Source organism: Clupea harengus, chromosome 15 (genome assembly GCF_900700415.2).
Source record: "Clupea harengus chromosome 15, Ch_v2.0.2, whole genome shotgun sequence".
NCBI lineage: Eukaryota > Metazoa > Chordata > Actinopteri > Clupeiformes > Clupeidae > Clupea > Clupea harengus.
The window spans coordinates 10,335,616-10,356,592 of NC_045166.1; the positions used below are offsets into that span (position 1 = coordinate 10,335,616).

The window sequence follows — 20,977 nt, forward strand, 5'->3', positions numbered from 1 at the left end:
TCATTGTGGATATAAACATCCTTTTGGTAATATTACCTCATGTATTAAATTTCCCCACCTTCAGTGTGTCAATGATTTGATGGAGGTGAACTCTTCTACTGAGGAAATTCTTACCAAACATGGTTGCCGTCTTGTTTGAGACATACCAAATGTTTGCATAAGCATTACAGTTATGGAGGCCAAGCTAGCAAAATAACATTGTAAGGTCAACGATGTTGCCTGAAGATTTTGAGCTGTTGGGATTTGTTGAAGCTGTACATGACGAGTCCCCATGCTTAACAAAAGAGACGATACACAGCCACACATTTCGAAAACAAAAACAATCAAGTATCAAGTACCAAGCCTGTCATGACAAGCAACAAAAAGCTTCCTTTCCCAAATTGTTCACTAATCCTCAACATCAGCCAGTTGACTTCTTGAACTGGCTTTGCCATGAGTCTCCCAGTGTCAGGACGTGGTGTAACTAGACGCTAAACGTTGAACTGCCAGTGTGTGCAGTGGCTCCAGCCTGACATTCGCTAAAGCTAATTAGCAATTTACAGCAGTTTAGATGGTCAATAAATCTAGGGCCCGGGGCCGTTTGAAATGTCCAGTATTTATAGACTGACATCAGCACCACATAAACGGTGTTATGGGGAGGCATGCTCTCACTATGGACAAATATTTACCAAGTTCCTGGCCAAAGCAAATGTTATACTTGACAAAAATGGCTAACGTGTGTGTGTGTGTGTGTGAAGGGGGGTTGGGGAATAAGGGGTATGGAAAGGCACTGGAGATAGAGAGAATCTCAGATCTGTGTGTTTTAGCACCTCCTGATCGCCATGCTTTAGCCCTGCTGTATACAATGGCACTGTTGTAACCCGAAAAATGTCATCAATTCTGTTTTCATACTCCCACGGCTCGTGTTTTTCCCAGATGCTCATTAAAAAACATGAAGACACACACAGAGGATCCAGAATTGAACTTGAAAATCATCAAGGTGTATGGGCGCGTGCATGTGTGTGTGTGTGTGTGTGTGTGTGTGTGTGTGTGTGTGTGTGTGTGTGTGTGTGTGTGTGTGTGTGTGTGTGTGTGTGTGTGTGTGGCTGCCGTGCACTGTTATAAGGATAGGGCCCTGAGGCCAAACCAGACATGTACAGAGGGTTAATTACAAAGATGATTGATATACTGTGGACAGAATTTCATTAAAGTGGAAAACAGGGTTGATTTAGCATCAAGTAGTGTGTGATTACATGAAAACAAAGGTTGAAAATGAAAGCCTTCCTGGCACAATAGAGTTAAGCAAATGAAAGAGCAAGATCTGAGAAACTTCCACATGTTTTCTCGGCAACGACAGTTCTCCTTGTAGATGTTTTTTGAAGTCATATACCGGCAACGACAGTTCTCCTTGTAGATGTTTTTTGAAGTCATATACCGGTATAAAGAACAGCCTAACAACAGAACACAGACCTCTGGCATGGATTCTTTCAACACAACCAACTAGACTGGATTGGATCTGCATTCGACTTCTTTGGAATAATAAAAAAAAAACATCAAACTGCATTCCATGCGTTCCTGACCTCAGATATGTCTCCTTTGCCTGCATACTTTATCTGTTAAAACAAATACCTGTAAACAGTGATCATGAAGCTACTCAGTCCCAGCCAAGTAAAAGTCTCTTTGTGATGTGAGAACGTGATGAGTCATAGAGACTGATAGTGGCTTGTCAGACTTGAAGCAAAAAGAGAACCTATGAGAAAGAGAGAGGGAGAGAGAGAAAGGGGGGAGGAAGGGAGAGAGAGAAAAGGGGGATAGATGTAGAGTGAGCTCTCCCACCTCGACTCATGAGGGGGCGGGATAGGAGTACAGGTAGGCATGATTTACAGCCACTTACAGGAATCGCCCCCGCCTGTCGCCACGGTGAGAGCCAATTAGAGAAGAGAGTTGCCGAGTCATCCGGGGGAGCGAACTGACACACACTGTAGCACATTCACACCAGCGCAGGCATACGCTCCCTACCTCCCTACCTCCCGCACTCACTCTCTCACACACTCACACACAGCGGCACATGGGACTGTCCCGTCTGTTTAAGAGTATACGTGACACAGACAGTGTGTGTGTGTGTGTGTGTGTGTGTGTGTGTGTGTGTGTGTGTGTGTGTGTGTGTGTGAGAGAGAGAGAGAGAGAGAGACAGAGTGTGTGTGTGTGTGTGCGTGAGAGAGAGAGAGAGGGAGAGAGAGAAAGAGAGAAAGTGGGAGAGAAAGACCACAGCTCAGTCTCGTTCAGGTCATGTTTGAAGACCTCCAATGTCACAAACTGGGACAACAAAAGGGAGCTTTCTATTGGAACTTTTACCTTAAAACAACAAGCGGAGAGGAAGAGAGGAAGACAAAAAGGTTCTAAGGATAGAACAGTGGAGTGAGTAGGGAAAGGGGAGGAGGGTAAAAAAACAGAAACAGAGAAGAAAGAAAGAAAGAAAGAAAGAAAGAAAGAACGAAAGAAAGAAAACAGCGTGCGCTGCTCTCCATATGCTGAACGTGGCTAAGGCTGGTTAACACTCCGGCACCCCCCACCCTCACCATCGCCACCACACACCACCACCCACCTCCCCTCTCGTGTCTCTCACACACACCACACACCACCCACCAGCCCTCTCGCGTCTCTCACAGGCTTTATGACTCAGGGGAATTAAGTGGCTCCATCATCCTGCCCCTCCCCTAAGTGCCAGGAAGAGCAGCCGAACCACGCGTCTCCACAAGGAGGAAAACACAGAGAGAGAGAGAGAGAGAGAGAGAGAGAGAGGAGTGTCAGAGTGAAGGAGAGAGAGACAGAGACAGAGGGAGAGAAGGAGTGAGTGAGAGAGTCAGAGTGAGAGAGGGATAGGGAGACAGTAAGAATCCACACTGGACGATCTGGCCCACTCCAAACCTTTTTTTTAATGTTTTTTTTTTCCTCCTTTTTTTCTTCCTTGTGATCTGGTGACATCACGAGCCTGTGACCCTGCCTTTCTGCTGATGACGACGCTCAGAGGCGAGGGAAAAAGAGATTTTTAAAGCTGCTGCCTGTCGGGGTTTAGTGTATGTGTATGTGTATGTGTCTGTGTGTGTGTGTGTGTGTGTGTCTGTGTGTGAAGGTTTTTTTGCGTTCACCTCCAGAGCAACCACAGAGCAACCACAGGGACTGCGACGCTGCTGCCTTCTCCTTCTCTCCTCCTGCCTGCCTGGTGCACAAATAGTTAATTCTCGCAGGTCAAACTGTGAGTTTAAAGAGCAGCACAAACCAGTAAGTAGTGCGTGCTTCGACCGCACTCACCAGCTCCTCAGCAAGCTCAGCTCCTTCTATCCAGTCAACTGAGGAGACATCTCTTCTTTCTCTTCTTTTTCCATCACTTTTTTTTCATCTTTTTTTTTTTTTTTGTAAAAAACCCAGACCTGGTCATTACTTGCGGTCATGCAAATAGTTGATACGAAAACGCAATTCTTGTGGATGCTTTTTGCCTCTTTTGTACTTGCCCTGGTATGGTCCGCGCTCCACGACTAGGACTCATCAACGGTCACCGCCGAGACCGCACAGGAAACGAAAAAACGCACACGCTCGTCGACCAGCGACCAAAAGTGGCGACCATGGCATCCAACAGTCTTTTCAGCTCTGTGACACCATGTCAGCAGAACTTCTTCTGGGGTAAGTGAGATGAGGAGGAGGAGGATGAGGGCTGGTGGTGTGGTGGGTCTCTCTGATGATCCGTGGGGTTTATCTGTGGGTTAAGGGTCTCATTAGGTCACTAATGGGGACTCTGTTGAGGTCATGGCATGAGTTTTCAAATGACCCAGCTGTCACTGAATGCAAACGGAGACCAGGAGCAACTGGGGAAAAGTTGTTTTGGGTCATTTTATTTGTATCTCTTCCTTCTTCTTTTCTCTCTCTCCCTCTCTCTCTCTCTCTCCGGCTCTCTCTCTCTCTCTCTCTCTCTCTCCGGAAACACTTGTGTTTACCTCGTGTTTATGTTTGCAAACATCCCCTCCAAAGCGCACATGTTTAAACAACTCAGAGCTAGATTTGTGGCTTCATGGCGGCGACTTATCAACAGGCAATACTGAGCTGGGATGAAAGCTGTTAGTAAACACGCCATTCCCAAACGGAGACATGGACATCAAACACCTGATGAGAACAGGGGATCGTCCGACGTTCACTGTCAGTGGAACTAGGAGGCATTAGGCTGTGTGTGTGGCTGGAGAAGAAGCTTTGCTCTGATAGGTGTGATAGCAGTCCTGTGGGCTCCCCTAGCATTCTCACTCACCTGGGCCATGTGCTTAAAGAGGACTCTCAGACTGTGCTGTCAAACTGGATATCAAATGGGTTAGGGGCCTTAAAGGGTGATTAGGGTCCAATGAGGAGTTGAGGTTACAGAGAGATGGAGATGCAGCTGAATTTATTTATTTACGGATTTATTCTGAAGAAAAAAAAAAATTCACTTCAGGGAAAGAAGATGCCGCTGGTAGTTGAGACTGGTTTGTCATTATTGCCTGGCTGTCAGTTGAATGCTCCTCATTGTCACTGCAAGTAGACAAGGTGTATTCCTGTCACCATAGATAAATACAAAGCTTTGCTCGGTTTGCAGGTTTTTTTGTGTTCTCTTTTCACAATGTATGTACTGTAGTTGAGTTTGACTCAAAGCCATACTTATCTAACTCACCTGATTTAAGGCATTCATTCAATGCAAACAGCTGAATGGCAACCAGCTAAATTCGACCTGACTGGACACACAGACCATGTGAGTGTGTGCTTGTGTGTGTGTGCGTGTGCGTGTGTATGTGTGTGTGTATGCTTGAAAATTGGATTTAAAATAAGTTGACGCGTCTGCTGTCCAAACACAGCTGTGCTCCCACCAGCACCCGGCGGCTTAGCACTGCCGAGGCCTGGCGAACAGGAGGAGCACTTCCAGCAATCAGCACTCCCCTATTACCACGTTAACCTCTGGCCTCTATCAGTCTGCCTGTGAGGCTAGCGTAAGGGCCGCGCAAGAGGACCGAGGCCCCAGGGACCCTCCTCCTCCGCACCCGTCTACCCAGGAAAGGAGCACGCTCGCTGGGAAGCGGTGCAGGGTGGGGATGGGGTAGGGGGTGGAGGTGGAGAGGGAAACTGTAAGCAGATGTTTTCAGACCCAAGGGCTTTGACCCGGGCTAATCAGCGATGTGGCCGGCCTAACGCTCTGACTTCCTGCGCGACGTCTGACGTTGCGATTAGGTGTCCGTGGGGGTGGCTCGGCGAGTGTAATGTGTTAACGCTTCACGTCAGTGAAGAGGCAGGAGGAGGAAGAGGAAGAAGAGGAGGAAGGGGTTGTGTCAGTAGTTGAGTGATGTGTGAGTTCTACAAGGCTGTTGTCTGAAAGGAGACACTCTAATTAACTGATCAAAGCTGCTTTTAATATGGCCGTTGTACAGTTCAAATCTTGAAGTGTAAATTTGAATATATGGTCAAACTTTTGGAGGAATTAATTTATGGAATTAATTTAATTGTTCAATTGTTGCTGACACTTATTTGCAAATAGTTCTCACATAACCGCTCTTTTATTACGCAAATCCAAATGTGAGGATTTTGTGATTAAGCACACCAATACATATGTGCATGAGCACATACACATACAAAGAAACATTCAGATTCATTCAGGCCTTTCAATAAGAGAGGATTTGGATTTAATTACCCAGAAAACATTTTTATAACATGTCTTATTGGCAAGTGGGAGTAAACTAATGCTCAACATATGTGGCATTCACACACTCCTCCTATGTCTGCAGGGCACACTTTAGTGCAAACGCTATGGCATTTAAGTCACAGCGATGGTTTACCAAATTATCATTTGGTAAAATTGCGAGGGAGGGACAAAAGAATATGTGGGTCAGGATGAAACTCGATTAAAGCAAGTTAGATCATGTGATAAATAGTCGAGGCGGTACTTCAGAGCCTTTTTTTTATTCTGAAATATTTTATGGGAAACCTAAGCCATGTTTTCAGTGGATGGGGCAGCTTCTATTGCATAAAACCTGCTCTTGACATCCAAGCACATTTAGCTTTCTGAGGGTGTCTTTAAATCCAGGTCCCTCTTTTCTTCTAAGCTAGGAAGGAATACTTGGGACACCCCTCTCTCATCAATAAATGTTTGAGCCAAAGAACAGAGTGGAAAATGTATCATGGCTTCAGTTGCTGCTTCTGGTTGATTTTATATCTCTGAAACTTATTCGTTTTAAGTCTGGTGTGGTTTTACTGTGCTTTGAAATCATATGCAGTTTCTGTATTTATATGTGTAAACTTGCACTTGAATGCAATGATGTTAGAAAAAAATATTAAGAAATATACTTTAAATATATTTGCATAGTACATAACTAGTTTTTATTTATTGAAATAAATCATACACTCTTCAATACAAACCCAATGGTGTCCTACAAGTTCATTAGATTAGATTCCAGGGTGTAGACATTAGCTGCAGTGTGCAGTGTGCAGTCAGCTTGTGGCAGTAAATATTTTGAGGTTGCTAAAAATGCCAGGATTGTTCTGAATCTGAATCGGGTTGTCAGTGGCAGAGCTCTGACGGGTCTTAACGAGGTTAATAGGGCCGTAGACTCGAGCAACATTTAACTCTTGTCAGTGTAACATTTGCGGTAACCGATTTAGAACCCCTTGGGTAAAAACTAAAGATGGCTCAGAGGTGTGTTTGTAAAAAGTAGTTTGCAGCGACGAAATTCGCGAATTGTGAACATTCCTCAGAAGAGCTGTTTGGCTCCAATTCTTGTGGCTTTCCCAATGCCAGAGGTCCAATTAAGGTATTACGATAATAGCTCCAAGGGCACCTATTAAACTGTTATTTACTTTCCTCTGCTGTATCATTTATTTAAGGCTTCGTATGTACCACTATACATGCCTCATAATCAGGCTATATATCTACCAATGCCTGTAATCTCACCAGAATGCTTCACTAACACACACGGTGAAATTAAAAAAGGCAAAATTACACAGAAGGTCATGACTATTCTGGGGCGAGACATTAACCTGGGATGAATGCTCAATCAGCAAAATGGTTATGTTTTCAAAGACAACACTGGATGGTTGTTAAATTGACTGAGCCATCGAGAGACAAGTGTGTAAATTCTTAGCACTGTAGAAATGAATTATGCCACAATAATTGTGACTTTAATGCCAGTGCTTGAGACTGGAAAGCTTTTAAGACAAAGCGGAGCTATTATCCTCTTTGAGAGCTTATAATGCGCTTATTCAATTACATTGTCTCACACTGCTGCAATTAAGATATCAGTGTGGTGTTTTGACAGGAAACAGCAACCCTCTTTCTTGTATTTACACATTACCCCGTGCAGCTCAGAACATGGAAGCATATAATTTCAAATGACACTTCATGGCATTATTTGCGCTTCTGCGAAACCTGGGCATTTATAGGGATTTGAGAAGCTTACTGTCAATTGATGTGTCAGTTACTGAGTTACAGTTACTGAGTAAACAAAATAAAATGAGATGTAAAATGCATGATTTGACAACTAACTATAACTGAAACTGAAAGATCAAAAAGTCTGCATTAAACTTGGCATTGCATTCATTAATTTGTTGACTGTCCCCATACTCCGGCCTATACACTCCTTGTCTATCCTAATCAGTACATTTGCAGCCATCAAGATGTTCTTTGGTGTTGGATTTACACTCAGGTATGTGGCATATGTATAGAGGCACAGAAGGATCCGGCAATCTGCGGTACGCCTTTGATCTCAGAGAGGGCGAGCCCGAACATCTAGCATGACAAACGGGAACTGCCAATTTGATTAATGCACTTAGTCATACAGCAGAGCCGCATGAAACCGAACAGTGTAGGTGGCCGGACGAGCCAATCAGAATCAAGAAACGGCAGCAGCAGAAGAAGAGGCAGCGATTGCACAGGTGTGTAAGGGAGGCTCCACGTTTCACGATGATACGATGAGGCCGGTCAAGCGGATGATCAGGTTACCCTGCCCACGCATCCTCAACGAACGTTTGCAGGGGTGTGGGTGTTAATCGCACCTGAGGAGAGCTGGAAGCCCAGAGCAGAGAGGAGTTACTCATCCCAAGTTCTTTAGGTCGCCCACGCAGGAACCTGTTTTTTTTTTTTTTAAGAAACTCGATCGCCTCGGTGACAAGGCACGGGGAGCAGATCACGAATAGAAAGAAAGGAGGGTAGCAGAGGAGTTGACAAAAAGTGGTGGGGTTGGGGGGGGGGGGGGTAAGAGAGGGATCACCTTGCACCTTTGAGCTACCGCGTGAGTGTGACACAAGAGAGAAGAGAGAGAGTGGCGGCGTGATCAAACACGACCCATCTGCCACAGCCCAGCCATTGTTCCTCTGCCTTTTCTTGTCGCCTCTCCTCTGGTATCGCTTTTTCAGGGCTTCCTAGTTGAGACACACTCCTGTCCTAGCCAGGCCGGCAGTTCTCTTCACAGACAATGGCACCTCAGACACAAAAAAAGCGTCACTGACACAATCCCCGCTGTCACCGCACTTCCATGCAGCGTTTGCCCCTACCCAACAAAACACACAAAAGAAATCACATATCGGACGATCCCAAAGGACAACAGAGAAAAGCACACATCGCACGGGTGACAGCGAATTCTAAAAAGCAGTAAGGGGGTTTGTGTTAGCGCGGCGGCTCCTCAGGGGAATTGTCGAATAAGTGACTCTTCACCGAATTTATAGAGTTGTTTGTGCCATCAACAAAAAAAGGGAGGCAAAGACCTCGAAGAGCACAACAGTGTAATGAAGTACGAGGACAATAGTGTCCGTGACATCAAAACCAGTAACACTCATCCAGGGACCATTGTGTAGCCGCCCCTTCAACTTTGCAAGTCAGGGTGACATGTCTTTCACACACCAGGGACATTACTGCAGCTATGTCTCAGCCTTTGCTTCTATGCTTTTGTTGTTGGCTGCTGTTAGCTTTTCTTCGCCTCAAATCCAGAAATGACAGAATACAGAAGTTGGGTAAATATGAATAAGTAATTAGGCTGCTCAGGGAAAACAAGTTTTCTACTAGATGTGATGTTGTGGGCCATCAGTGTGAATCTGTTTATTTGGGCAAAAAACAAACAGAATAATACAAAAAACATCAGAAATGGCAAAGAGAGAGTGTGTTTGTGTGGTAATTCTGACAATGTGTGCACTGCTTCTTACTCTGTGATTTGAAAGCAGTAATGCCTAATTTTGGGTAGACTGCGCACACTCATCTCACGGGGGAAACCACTGTCAGCCAAAGCTGTAGTCTGCCACTTCATTACCATGGCATCCATGCCAGGAATGTGTTGCGTTTGATGATATTTTTTTCCCAACACAGAGATGCAACTTCAAAAGGCTCTTGTTGTTACGCGTTTAACGCCACGAGGGTTCTTAGTGGATTTGCTTGTTCATAATCTGGCGAGGATCGTGTCAGGTCCCCTTTTTCTTGGTCTGTACGAGGCTCATTTAGGTTTAGACTTTTTTTTCTGTTGTTGTGGCGTTCAACTTTTTTTTTTTTTACACCGTGTAACAGTAATGACAAAAAATGCTTGTGAAAAGACTTAATGAGAGTTCTCAGAGTGAAACACATTCAAATTGTCCCTGGTTCTCCTTTAAATGTCACAGTGCAGTTTACAGGCCTCAGACATCCTTACAGAGACCAAATGCACTTCAAAGGCAGAATATTTGGGGAAATGGGAATAGCAGATATTTTGTTGTAACAAATGCTAAATGTATCTAAATGTACTTCAGTCCTTTGTCCTTGTGTTTAATATGCTGCTGACAACAGTGAAGGAATGAGACTTTCACACGAATATTTTTTTGTTGTCAGTTCACTGGTATGGGAACCAAACATTCAAGCACTGTTTTGTGAGACTTAAATGAATAACAGTGCAGTCCTTATTGGATTATTAAAAATACGAACACATAGAAAATTGTATTTTAACAATATTGTGTCAATCAAAAACTTAAAAGAGGAGAAATACATTTTTTATGTTGTTTCTGAGTGCTTATTGTTTCTTAAAAGCTTTGTATTTGAACATAAAACAGCTATGGAAACAACAACAATTGTGTTGATTCAAGAAGAAAGAGAAAAAAATGGATTCCATACCAAATTAAAGAGACACTCTCCCCACAAACTGTGTTTCCCATGGCAGAAAAACCACCATCTGCACATTGTCAGCTTTTTGGATTAATCCATCATAAATGTGACAATAATTACACTATAAATTTATATTTCAGTATTGAATTTAATTTAATCAAATTCATTCTTGAAACATCATGGTTCTGGAACATGGTAAACATGTTTTGACCTCAGATATACACCAATACACCTAACAGATATGGGCCTAATCTAGCATGCATTAGCCAGCTCTGGTCCGGAGTGCACTGCTATCAGGGACAGGGGCTAATCATCATAGCCCTAATAAACAAACTCAGCCATCTCATCTCGGCCATCTCATCTCGGCCATCTCATCTCCTCTTGCCTCTCTGGCACCGAGACGGAGAGAAGAATGGTTGGAATTCAACTGGGGTGATAAATAAACACTCACATGGCTGCCGCACCGCTCCTCTGCTCTCCACAACTACGGCCTCTGCAGCCAGCGGTTCCCTCCACCAACAGCAACTTTTTAAATCTCATCTATCTATATACTGTATCTACCTATCTGTCTTGTCTATCAGTCTATCTTTCTATATATCTATCTATCTGTCTATATATATATATCTATCTGTCTTGTCTATCTGTCTATCTATCTATTTGTCTATCTGTCTATCTATCTATCTAGCTATCTATCTAACATGTCATGTGTCACTAATGAGGTGAGGTAAGGAGGGTGTGTGTGTGTGTGGTGGTGAGGGGTGTGTGTGTGAGGAGAGGTAAGGAGCGTGTGTGTGGTGGTGGTGATGGAGGTGTGTGTGTGTGTGAAGAAAGGTAAGGAGGGTGTGTGTGTGTGTGTGTGTGTGTGTGTGTGAGGATAGGTAAGGAGGGTGTGTGTGTGTGTGGTGGTGAGGGGTGTGTGTGTGAAGAGAGGTAAGGAGGGTGTGTGTGTGTGTGTGTGAGGAGAGGTAAGGAGTGTGTGTGTGTGTGGTGGTGGTGAGGGAGGTGTGTGTGTGAATAAAGGTAAGGAGGGTGTGTGTGTGTGTGTGTGTGAGGAGAGGTAAGGAGGGTGTGTGTGTGTGTGTGAGGAGAGGTAAGGAGGGTGTGTGTGTTTGTGTGGTGGTGAGGGGGCCGTGTGTGAGGAGAGGTAAGGAGGATGTGTGTGTGTGTGTGTGTGTGTGTGTGTGTGTGTGTGTGTGTGTGTGTGTGTGTGTGTGTGTGTGGTGAGGTGTGGGGGTGTAGTGGGGTACAGAGCCAAAGAGAGGGCCTATGTGGGTATGCTGGCCCTCGCTGCACCCCGGCTATAAACTCTGAGCTCCACGTAATTGATTGGCCTCTCTGGTGCTGCCAGTATGGCCTTGAACGTAGCTATTTCAGGTGAGGTGGCAAAAACAAATACCCTCTGGAGGTTTTTCAAAAACACACACACACACAGGCCAGAATGGAATAAGGCAATGCAGTGATCATTTTGCTGCTGCTAAATGTCACTGCAATACAAAAAAACAACATAATTTGGCGGTAAATGTTCTGGATTGAATTCTGTGTTCTGTCTGAAATGAAGTAACCATGTTGCAAAAAAAAACTAAAAGAGTCTCACAGACCCAACACCCAGAAGGCACATCTTCTTAATAACACACATAATTATAGATAATGAGCTTATGGTTTAACCACTTCTTATTAAGCTCTTAATAACTGTCATAAAAGAGACTTGAAATGTTATGCTACAGTATTTATTTAGTTCAACTTGGGAGTGTGGCAGCTCATATTGCTCTAACCATTTCAGGCATATTTCAACTCGATGTTGTCTGTTTTTGTTTTTGCTATTATATACTCAGCAAATGGGGAAATGGTTGTCTATTGTTCCCATGTACATAAAATGGAAAACCACTCTAAGTAATGTGACATGTTCTGCTACCTACTATCAAATGTTCTCTAAGATGAGCCCAATGCTTTCAGTATGAGATATCTTGACAGCGCCCCAGTCGAAATGCCTAAGTGTAATTTGGTCCAATTCTGAGAATGCCTACATTGCAATGGTATGTCATAATGCTAACCGCAAAACTTATCATTCTCGGAGCACGGCGATTTCCAATAAAATAGATGCTTCCCTTGGGATTCTGTCAATCGCTCTTCCACAGATTGCCAGATTCAACTCGCTGTCATAAACAGGAATCATCTCGGAGTCGGAATGAAGCTCAACACTTGAGGGAAGAAAGAAAAGGGTTGTGATCACCCAGGAAAGCTTGCAAAATTTAATTCAGTTCAACAGCAATTTCTGGAATTGAAGAATCTGTCAATGGAAAAGTGAAATGGATAGAAATATATCTGAACTTAGAGTGCTTTCAGTAGAGTCTGCCTTTGGTTCTGGGGTCTTGTATCCCTTGTTATGTAATAACCTGGCCCTATATTTCTCCGATATTCTGAGGAAATATTGGGGTCTTGTAAATAAAATAACCTTTGGCCTACCTGGAATTCATGTGGAGAAACGAGCATGCTGAGAGCAGGGACAAAAGAAACATAAGATATAAGATATATACATGTGTAAGAACCTGGGTTGGAAAAGCTCTATATGTGGGTCAGCGAGTGCAGTGATTTTGGACCTGGTCCATGATGGAACGGAACCAAACGGGAAATACTCCCAGATCCAAAAAAGAACCTCGGCGGTCATATCGCCACCCTATACTTTCAGAACCATTTTCATTCAATCATTTCCTCTCTCCTATCCGATTCGCCTCATTGTGCTAACAACTGTCAGAGACATAGCAGGGATGTTAAACTCTTTTGGTATTGCAAGAACACCCCCCCCCCCCCCCCCCCGTCCCAACCCCCTCCTAGAAATTTGGTAGCAACCTTTGCCAGTTACGTGAAGTAAAAGACCAAAGGACTGGACACACAGAGACTCCCACAGAGACTGATATGGTTTCTGTTTCTGACGAAAACTGCCTTTATGTGTACATATCCAATGAGTGGGAGCACAAATGGGAGCACAAATCACCTAGGTCCATAGGCCTGTTGACATCCGGGAGTAACTCACTTAGTACACCATTGTGTATGTGTCTCCAGACCGTCCGCTCTCTTCTAAAAAGAGTTTTCCCCCTCAGAAAGCACAGGGCGCCGTTTCTTTCTCTTTTTTTTAAAGAGGAGCGCGTACGTATGAGCATCTGCTGGCTGATTCACCATCACGGTTATCCTTTTGCATTTCATCCTCTGCCATGTTGAACACCTGGGACCTCTGTAGTCTGAGACACACACACACACACACACACACACACACACACACACACACACGTGCATAAAGATGCCAAGGCAGCACTCCAGCACAGAGTGATAGGTGATAGCTCCCCCGTGAGTCGCGCTCTGGATACCTGCCCATTAATGCTGTCCTCCAGTTACTCTATCCATCTCGGCTGTGCGTTATACCTCCAATAAATCATCCTCAATCGACTGCAGGACAAGGTGAAATCCCCCCGCATAAATCTGGTATTAGTTTTTAGCTCGCAGGCTGGATAATACTAAACGGCTACGGCTACACGAGAACAGCGTGTCTTGCAGATGTACTATAAATATTTTTCAACTAGCCCGGCAGTTTTTACGCTGGGGGTGGAGGGGGGGTGGAAGTAGACCAGTAAGAATACACAAAGGAAGGAGAAAAGTGTGAAGTGGAATGTTGGCCTTAGAGGAGTCGATGGCCCCATCTTTTTATGCACTTACAGCATTTCTGATTCCAAAATAAGCTATTTGGAGGCACCAGAAGTACCCACTCTGAGACTTTCTTCTTCAGATATACTTCACTTTGGCTTTGCGAACATCATAGAGGCTCTAAAGAGACGTCAGCATGCATATTTATTGGTTGATGGACATGTGGTCAAGGGCAATGCGGCCCCACTTTAGTTTATTTGAAATTCTTAATTTGATGGCAGAAAAAGTAACAATGTGTACTTGTATAAGTACAATAGCTTAATTAATATGTTAATTATGTATTAGTATTAATATGAATGTAGTACATAGTACTTGATATAAAGTGGGATCCACAATTCTAATGTCAACAAGCCTGAACGTCAAGATCCAACCCACAAATGTAATCACTGAAGTAAAATGCGGGACTATGTGATGGTAGCCATGGCTCCATATTCACATATCGTAAGAACTACAAAAGAGCTGCCACCCATACCCACATCGCTGATCACATGCATCACACAAGGAAACATTTGGTACATTCACTCGCACCGCTCAGGTACTGCGCTCACCTACACACACACACACACACACACACACATCGGACACACCATGTGACAGCAGGTGGTTTATGACATGTCTGCCAACCAGGTTCCTGAGCCAGTCTCCATTACTCTGGTGCAGCGTCTCAGCGCACCGTTATTACGGGTGTTTAATGGCTGCTTTCGTCACATATTACACACATACTTTTTTTCCCTTCTCGACACCCCCCTCCCATCCTCTCCTACCCCCTCACTCCCCCCCCCACCCCCCTCAACCCGCTCCTCCTCCCCCTCTACCCCTTCACAAGCCACAGAAGTTCCTTTTCTGTTCCTATTTTTAAGTACAAGTGATCTCAATTAGGGACCTCCATGAAGGCTGTAGGCGGCAGACAGTCATGGCTGTGGGAGCTGAAGGAAATTGTCTTTGTACACCCCCGCCAGCTTCTAAACTCCACCTCCCTCTCTTTTACCCCACTCCAACCCCCCCCCCCCCCCCCCCTCTCTCTTTTACCCCACTCCACTCCATCAATCCCCCCACGGCTCCCTCTCTTTCGCCGCAACGTCTCCCCCTGCTCACTCTCTCTCTCTCTCTCTCTCTCCCTCTCTCTCTCTCTCTCAACATTCTGCTCGCCAGGCAAAGCCAATGGGGCTCCCCGGAGCCAAAACACACACCAAGAGGAACCACGGTGGCAAGTCGTACCTGGTTCTTGTAATTTGTGCTCAATGTTCTCCAAGCACTCGCTCCAACTTGCCACCATGCTCCACCCAACACCCCCCCCACACCCACACGCACACACAAAAACACACACACCCACACACATGCACACCCACACACACACGCACACCCACACACGCACGCACGCACGCACGCACGCACGCACGCACGCACGCACGCACCCACGCACGCACGCAAACACACACACACACCCCTCTGTCTGGGCCCGTCGTTTCAACACAACATGATACCTGACCTTCACATGGTTGCAGTGGCTTTCAGCTGCCTCCGTCTGGGCGCTTGTGCTGCTAATGTTTGGCAAAGGCGAATTTTGAAGAGGGCCTTCGCTCTTGAAGCAGTGGTGAGGTCACTAACCAGTCAATGACAAACGGTAATTACGGGCTTAGATCAAATCTGGGGGTTGGGATGAGTTGAGGAGGTCTTTCTGATGAGGTAAGGAGTATGATTTCTCTACATGTATCATGTTTTTTTTTTATTTAATTTTTTTTCAAAACTGATTTTTTTTTTCAAGTCTTTTTTTTTCTCCCTTCCCTGAGTTGCATTTGCTCATCTGCCAAGGATGGAAAGAAGCCGTTTGAAAGGGGAAGGTTCCATGGCCCCATCAAACCACTCCACACATAAAGCCATAATTAAGTGTCTTGAAAAATGCACCACTGTGAAATGGAGCCTCGATCCAGGGTCTTAAGTGGCTGTACTTTTCCTCTCAAGCGATGAAGGAACCCAAAAGAGGGAGAGAGGAGCGTAGTGGAGGGAAGGAGAGGGAGAAAGAGAGCGAGAGAGAGAGAGACAGAGAGGGAGACTGAGTGAGTGTAGTGGCAGTGTAGCACATTACATAATCCCAGGCTTTATGATTCTCAAGGAGAGTCATTTGGATATCATTACAGTGCCCCATCCCCCCCCCCCCCCCCCCCCACCCAGACTAAGCTGAGTAGAGCTGTGTCTGTTTTTGTTTTCATTAGCCATCGACAACGAGTGCTTTGTCTCGTGTCATCTTTCCTAATGAGGTGTGGAGCGCTAAGTGTGTGTGTATGTGTGTGTGTGTGTGTGTGTGTGTGTGTGAGTGCACGTGAATGACAGAGCATTGTGTTGGGGAGTATCCTCTCAGAGCTGCACATAGTCGCAGACTATCTGTCTGCCCCCCCCCCTGCTAACTGCAACCTTGTGCATCCAACGCTCCCAAACGTCAGTGTGTGTGTGTGTGTGTGTGTGTGTGTGTGCAACCAGCGCTGTCTTCTACAGTGAGATCTGTCATCCCCATCACCACCAGCAAACCATTTTTGCAGCGTTCCCCTGCTCCACGATGGCCACAGTAGGATGTGCTTGCCCCCCCCCTCCCTCCGGCATGACCAACTCCACGTCATTCCATCCATCCGCGCTCCAAGCCCAGCCTGGGTCCCAAACGTGGAGGTCTGAGAAGATTAGGTGGCAAAACTGTGGTCAGTGGCAAAACAGGAAGTCCGTGTTCCCACTCACGGTGCCGACGGATCCAGCAGCTCGCCCATTGCGACACATTAAAACCCGACTGTGCAGGCCTCGCTTTCATCCTGAGGAGATCAAACAATGGGCCCGCACTGTGGCCGGGCATAAACCCTCCGTACAGTGAAGGATTCAAATAAAGGCTCTGTGTGTGTGTGTGTGTGTGTGTGTGTGTGTGTGTGTGTGTGTGTGTGTGTGTGTGTGTGTGTTTGCGCATACCCCACACTGATTTTGCACACAGATGGTGGCCATATACTGTACAGCAAAGTGGATTCAGATGTGACAAATGTGCTTTGATAGCTCGAGATTGAATGATCTAAAACCCTGCGCGCGTGAGAGAAAGAGGAAATGAGGACAGCCGACAAATTTTCTATCATAGACTCAAACAAGCTCCATCATCCCATGAAAAGCCCCATAAACGACAGATTGTCAGAATCGAATTTATTAATGATTGTAGCTGTAGTGGCTGCTTTTACACGAGCAGTTGCAGCCATGGATTTTGGTTTTCGAGTCTACATTTTTTAATCTAATTTAAACGTTTATAGATCGACTTCTCTGTACTGTCTGCTGTGGTGCTGAGCGAAGTGAGCAAGTCTGGAGGTGAGCACGGGCCTGAAAGGATACTTCAGGCCTTTAGAATAATGTGCAGTGCATTTTCAGCATGGATGAGTTTAATACGGTTATGACTTTAATTACAACTATTCTGATTTATCCACCAATAAATTTCGAGCTGATCTTTTATAATGTTGGATGATTGGAGCCATATTTTTGGAGCTCTGGGCAGAGGAGGAGAGAAAGAGCGTAACTCAATCGTTCCTCCGGTTTTTCTTTCCTGACGTTTTTTTTTTTGTGCCCACTTTCGTAACGACGTGCCAGATGCACGTCAATGGTTTCAGAGACTTTTTTTTCGAGAGCCCTCCCACAATTTTTACCCTGTCAACTACACACCACCCACCCACCCACACACACACACACACACACACACACACACTCCTCTGCCACCCCACATCCCCAAACCCAGAGCAAACTCAATGCCACCCATCACTGTCTCACTGGGGGACACGTGTGTGTGTGTGTGTGTGTCTGTGTGTGTGTGTGTGAGTGTGTGTGTGTGTGTGTGTGTGTGTGTGTGTGTGTGTGAGAGAGAGTGTGTGTGTGTGTGTGTGTGTGTGTGTGTGTGTGTGTGTGTGTGTGTGTGTGTGTGTGTGTGTGTGTGTGTGTGTGTGTGTGAGTGTGTGTTTGTGTGGGAATGTAATTTGTGACTTACACTGCTTTGTCAATATAATTTTTTTTTTTACTACTACTAACTTTACTCACAAGTGATGTAGAATGTGTTGCTGTGGCCTTCTGCACTGTGGACTCTGCAGAGTGAGCTACACTAGCACTACTACTACTTCCTCCACATCTGAGTAAAGTTCAGTTCTAACTGAGGCCCAAGTTCACCTGTGAGTAAATGTTAGGAAAGACTAGGTTCACCTGTAATGAAAGGTTCCCGAAGTTCCTGTGTTAATAAACCTGAAGTCTGCCAGCGAGTAAAGCAAAAGTTGACCTATGCGTAATGGCTTACCTGTGAGTAAAGTTCAAGTTGAGTTAACTGTACACCCGTGAGTAACGCATATGTACACCTGTGAGTAAAGCCCACGGTTACCTGTGAGGAACGCCAGTAAATACGGCATCTGGTGCCTGGCGTGTGGCTCACCCCTCCATGGGTCATTCTAGCCAGAACAATGACCACTCTGTGGACTCACCTCAAGCATGCTGCTTTGCTATGCATGGGTTTGGACGCGGAAACGCTAGTGGCTTCTCTGTTAATACAATATTATGTCAGAGACGAGATGATGCCATGACATCTTACAGCTGATGGCCTGGAGTTTGTGCATTTATATAAGATCTCGGCCCGTGTGGAGGGGAAAGGTTGCCATCTACAGTATTTGTTGGACAGCAAAGTCTAACCTGTCTTTTTTTTACAGCAGAGCTCTCAAATTAACACTTGTAGGAAGAAGGAACATTGTACACTCACCCTATATAAAAAACTTCAGTTGTTAGTTATTCTTTCATTTTTAACACTTGTCCAGTGTTGATTGTGAAGTGTTCTTGATGTCTACAAAACAGCCTACTGAACGCGAGTAAGAGCATATCAGGTCCAGAGCATGGCTCCTCCAGATGTCATGTCATTATGTCTCACCCCCTGAAATTAACTCAGCATGGCTTGGGGTGACTCAAGGCTTTTCAGACGGTGATGTGGACATTCCCCTGTCTGGCCGCCTGGCCTGGTCTTTCTGCTGATGTAAAAAGTCTGGCAAAGTCTGGTAGGCTGAAGACTTAGGCAACTAGTTGCTTAGAGTGGGTGAAAAATTGACTGAATCAATGGGAGCTGTGTTTTAAAACCCAAACATTCTGCGGTGCTTCGGCCATAATTACATGATAATGCGACGATCATATTGAATTCTCTCCATGTCTCTTAGTTGGGATGGCCACAGGTTAACAGTGCAGCTCTGGATGGTCTTGTATTGTCAAGTCAGATGAAATTTAAAATAACTGAGCCACAAGAGTAGTTTAGTGTTTACATACAGTGATGTGTTTGTCTATCTCCAGGTGTGATGAGAAAATGGTGTCTGGTGCTGGTGTCAACTGATTGGGAAACTGTGTTTTTCCTCTCCAGTAATAGCCAAAGCGAAGCTTCTTTGTGATTACAGCTCTAGCAGACATGCAGTCAGAGAAAGCTGGGCTTGTCTTTTGAAGCATAAAATTGGTCTTCTGTTGTGATGCTCAGACACTGAAACCTTCCTTTTTTTCTGTATGGGGGCCATCAGCGTTTCCAACACTGTGATGCCAACAGTATTATGCATCTGAAGGACAGAGAAATTATGTTTTCTGAGAGGATCTTGTATGGTTGTTTCACTGCATCTAACCTGTATTTCAATTAAATTGAACATTATAGTGCACAGTTAGCCCACCTGTTGCACCAGAAATGAAAGTGTGTGTTTTTGACAATTCATACCTAATTTAACACTTTCATGACGGCAGTTAAGATAATGATTGTATTTATGGATTTGTGTGTGTGTGTGTGTGGGCGTGCGTGCATGATACGTGTTTGTGGGTACGTGCATTATTTCTTATACGAAATAGATTAACCCAAGCACCAAAAGTGGCAGGCAATAGAAATTAACAGTGCTTATAATTTTTACCGAACAAAGCTAGTGTACACTCGAGGCATCACGTGCCTAACTCGCATCAGCATAATGACTGCCCGATGCTGTAGCTATATAAACCACAAAAAGCTCCAACACGAGAAATCCTCGCCTTCAAAGGCTAACCACATTTGGGGCAACAAACAGTTCGCCGTCTGCGCTTGTTTCGTCCGATCGACCACAACCGTTTGAGTTTCACGAACCTCTAACCTCAAACAACAAGCTCCTGTCTTTTTTTTTCGACCAGCAGGAGATTCACTTAGACATAACTTTACACTGTCCTCCGTATTAGCAGCGAAGGACACGCGACAAACAACGTGTAGTAATTTGTGTTTTTATTTTCTTAATTTCAAAGGGTAAAGAAACGGACGATAGGTCGAGATCAACTCGTGGATGATTTTTTTGTGCGCATGTAGTTAAATACTATTCATCAGCGCTCCATAGGCGGTCTTAAAACGCATAATCCGTCTACTATTTTTAGGTTATTAGCCTAAATGTAACAGATGACATTTTGAAAAGGTGCTGCGATTTTGATTTATAAGAAGCATGATACAAAGGCTTCTTTACGTTGAAATAAGTTTAGGGAGCGTCAGTTGAAGTCCTTCGGAGTAGGCACTGTAGCCTACATCGAAATTCCTGCCACTTCCGAGTCCTATTTCAAACTGGCAAGAGAGCTTAGAAGCGCGGCACCCTCAGCGACAGAGGAGTCACTGACAAACGCGCTGGAGAGAAGTTTTGACTTGAACATTTTCCTCTGGATCGCCTACCTTTTGTTAACCTAAAGCGTTGTGATGCGTATTCCCGTAGATCCCAGCGCAAGTCGGAGGTTCAGTCCCCCGTCTAGTAGCCTCCAGCCCTTGCCGGTGAAAATGAACGATGTGAACACCACTACCACCACGGGACAGCAAGACGCGGCAGTGCCCAGGCTGCGCCCTCAAGAGAACCGCTCCATGGCCGAAATCATCGCAGATCACCCAGCCGAACTTGTTCGGACAGACAGTCCAAATTTCCTTTGTTCTGTTCTGCCTTCTCATTGGCGGTGTAACAAAACTTTACCCGTTGCGTTCAAGGTAAGTCATTTTTTTTAACCATTATTTCAATAACATGGTATTGAAGTTCTCCATATCTCAATCAAAGAACATTTAATTATAATTCAGGTTATAATGACAACATGAATGTAATTTTCACTTGTGCTAGTGGTACTAGTACTCTTCTTAAAATGTCCTTACCTGAATTCTGAGCTGTGCTGAAGCGCTGT

At 45.0% G+C, this 20,977-nt stretch overlaps 1 protein-coding gene across 1 annotated transcript in view; it reads left to right on the plus strand.

Annotated features, from left to right (window-relative positions):
- Positions 1-2,198: 2,198 nt before the first annotated feature.
- Positions 2,199-20,977, plus strand: part of LOC105897746 (runt-related transcription factor 2-like) — a 40,691-nt gene continuing 21,912 nt past the window's right edge. The window contains exons 1-2 of the mRNA XM_042709913.1: positions 2,199-3,660; positions 20,527-20,789. Coding sequence (XP_042565847.1) covers positions 3,498-3,660; positions 20,527-20,789 — 426 coding nt within the window. The 5' untranslated portion in view covers positions 2,199-3,497. The remainder of the gene's footprint in view (positions 3,661-20,526; positions 20,790-20,977) is intronic.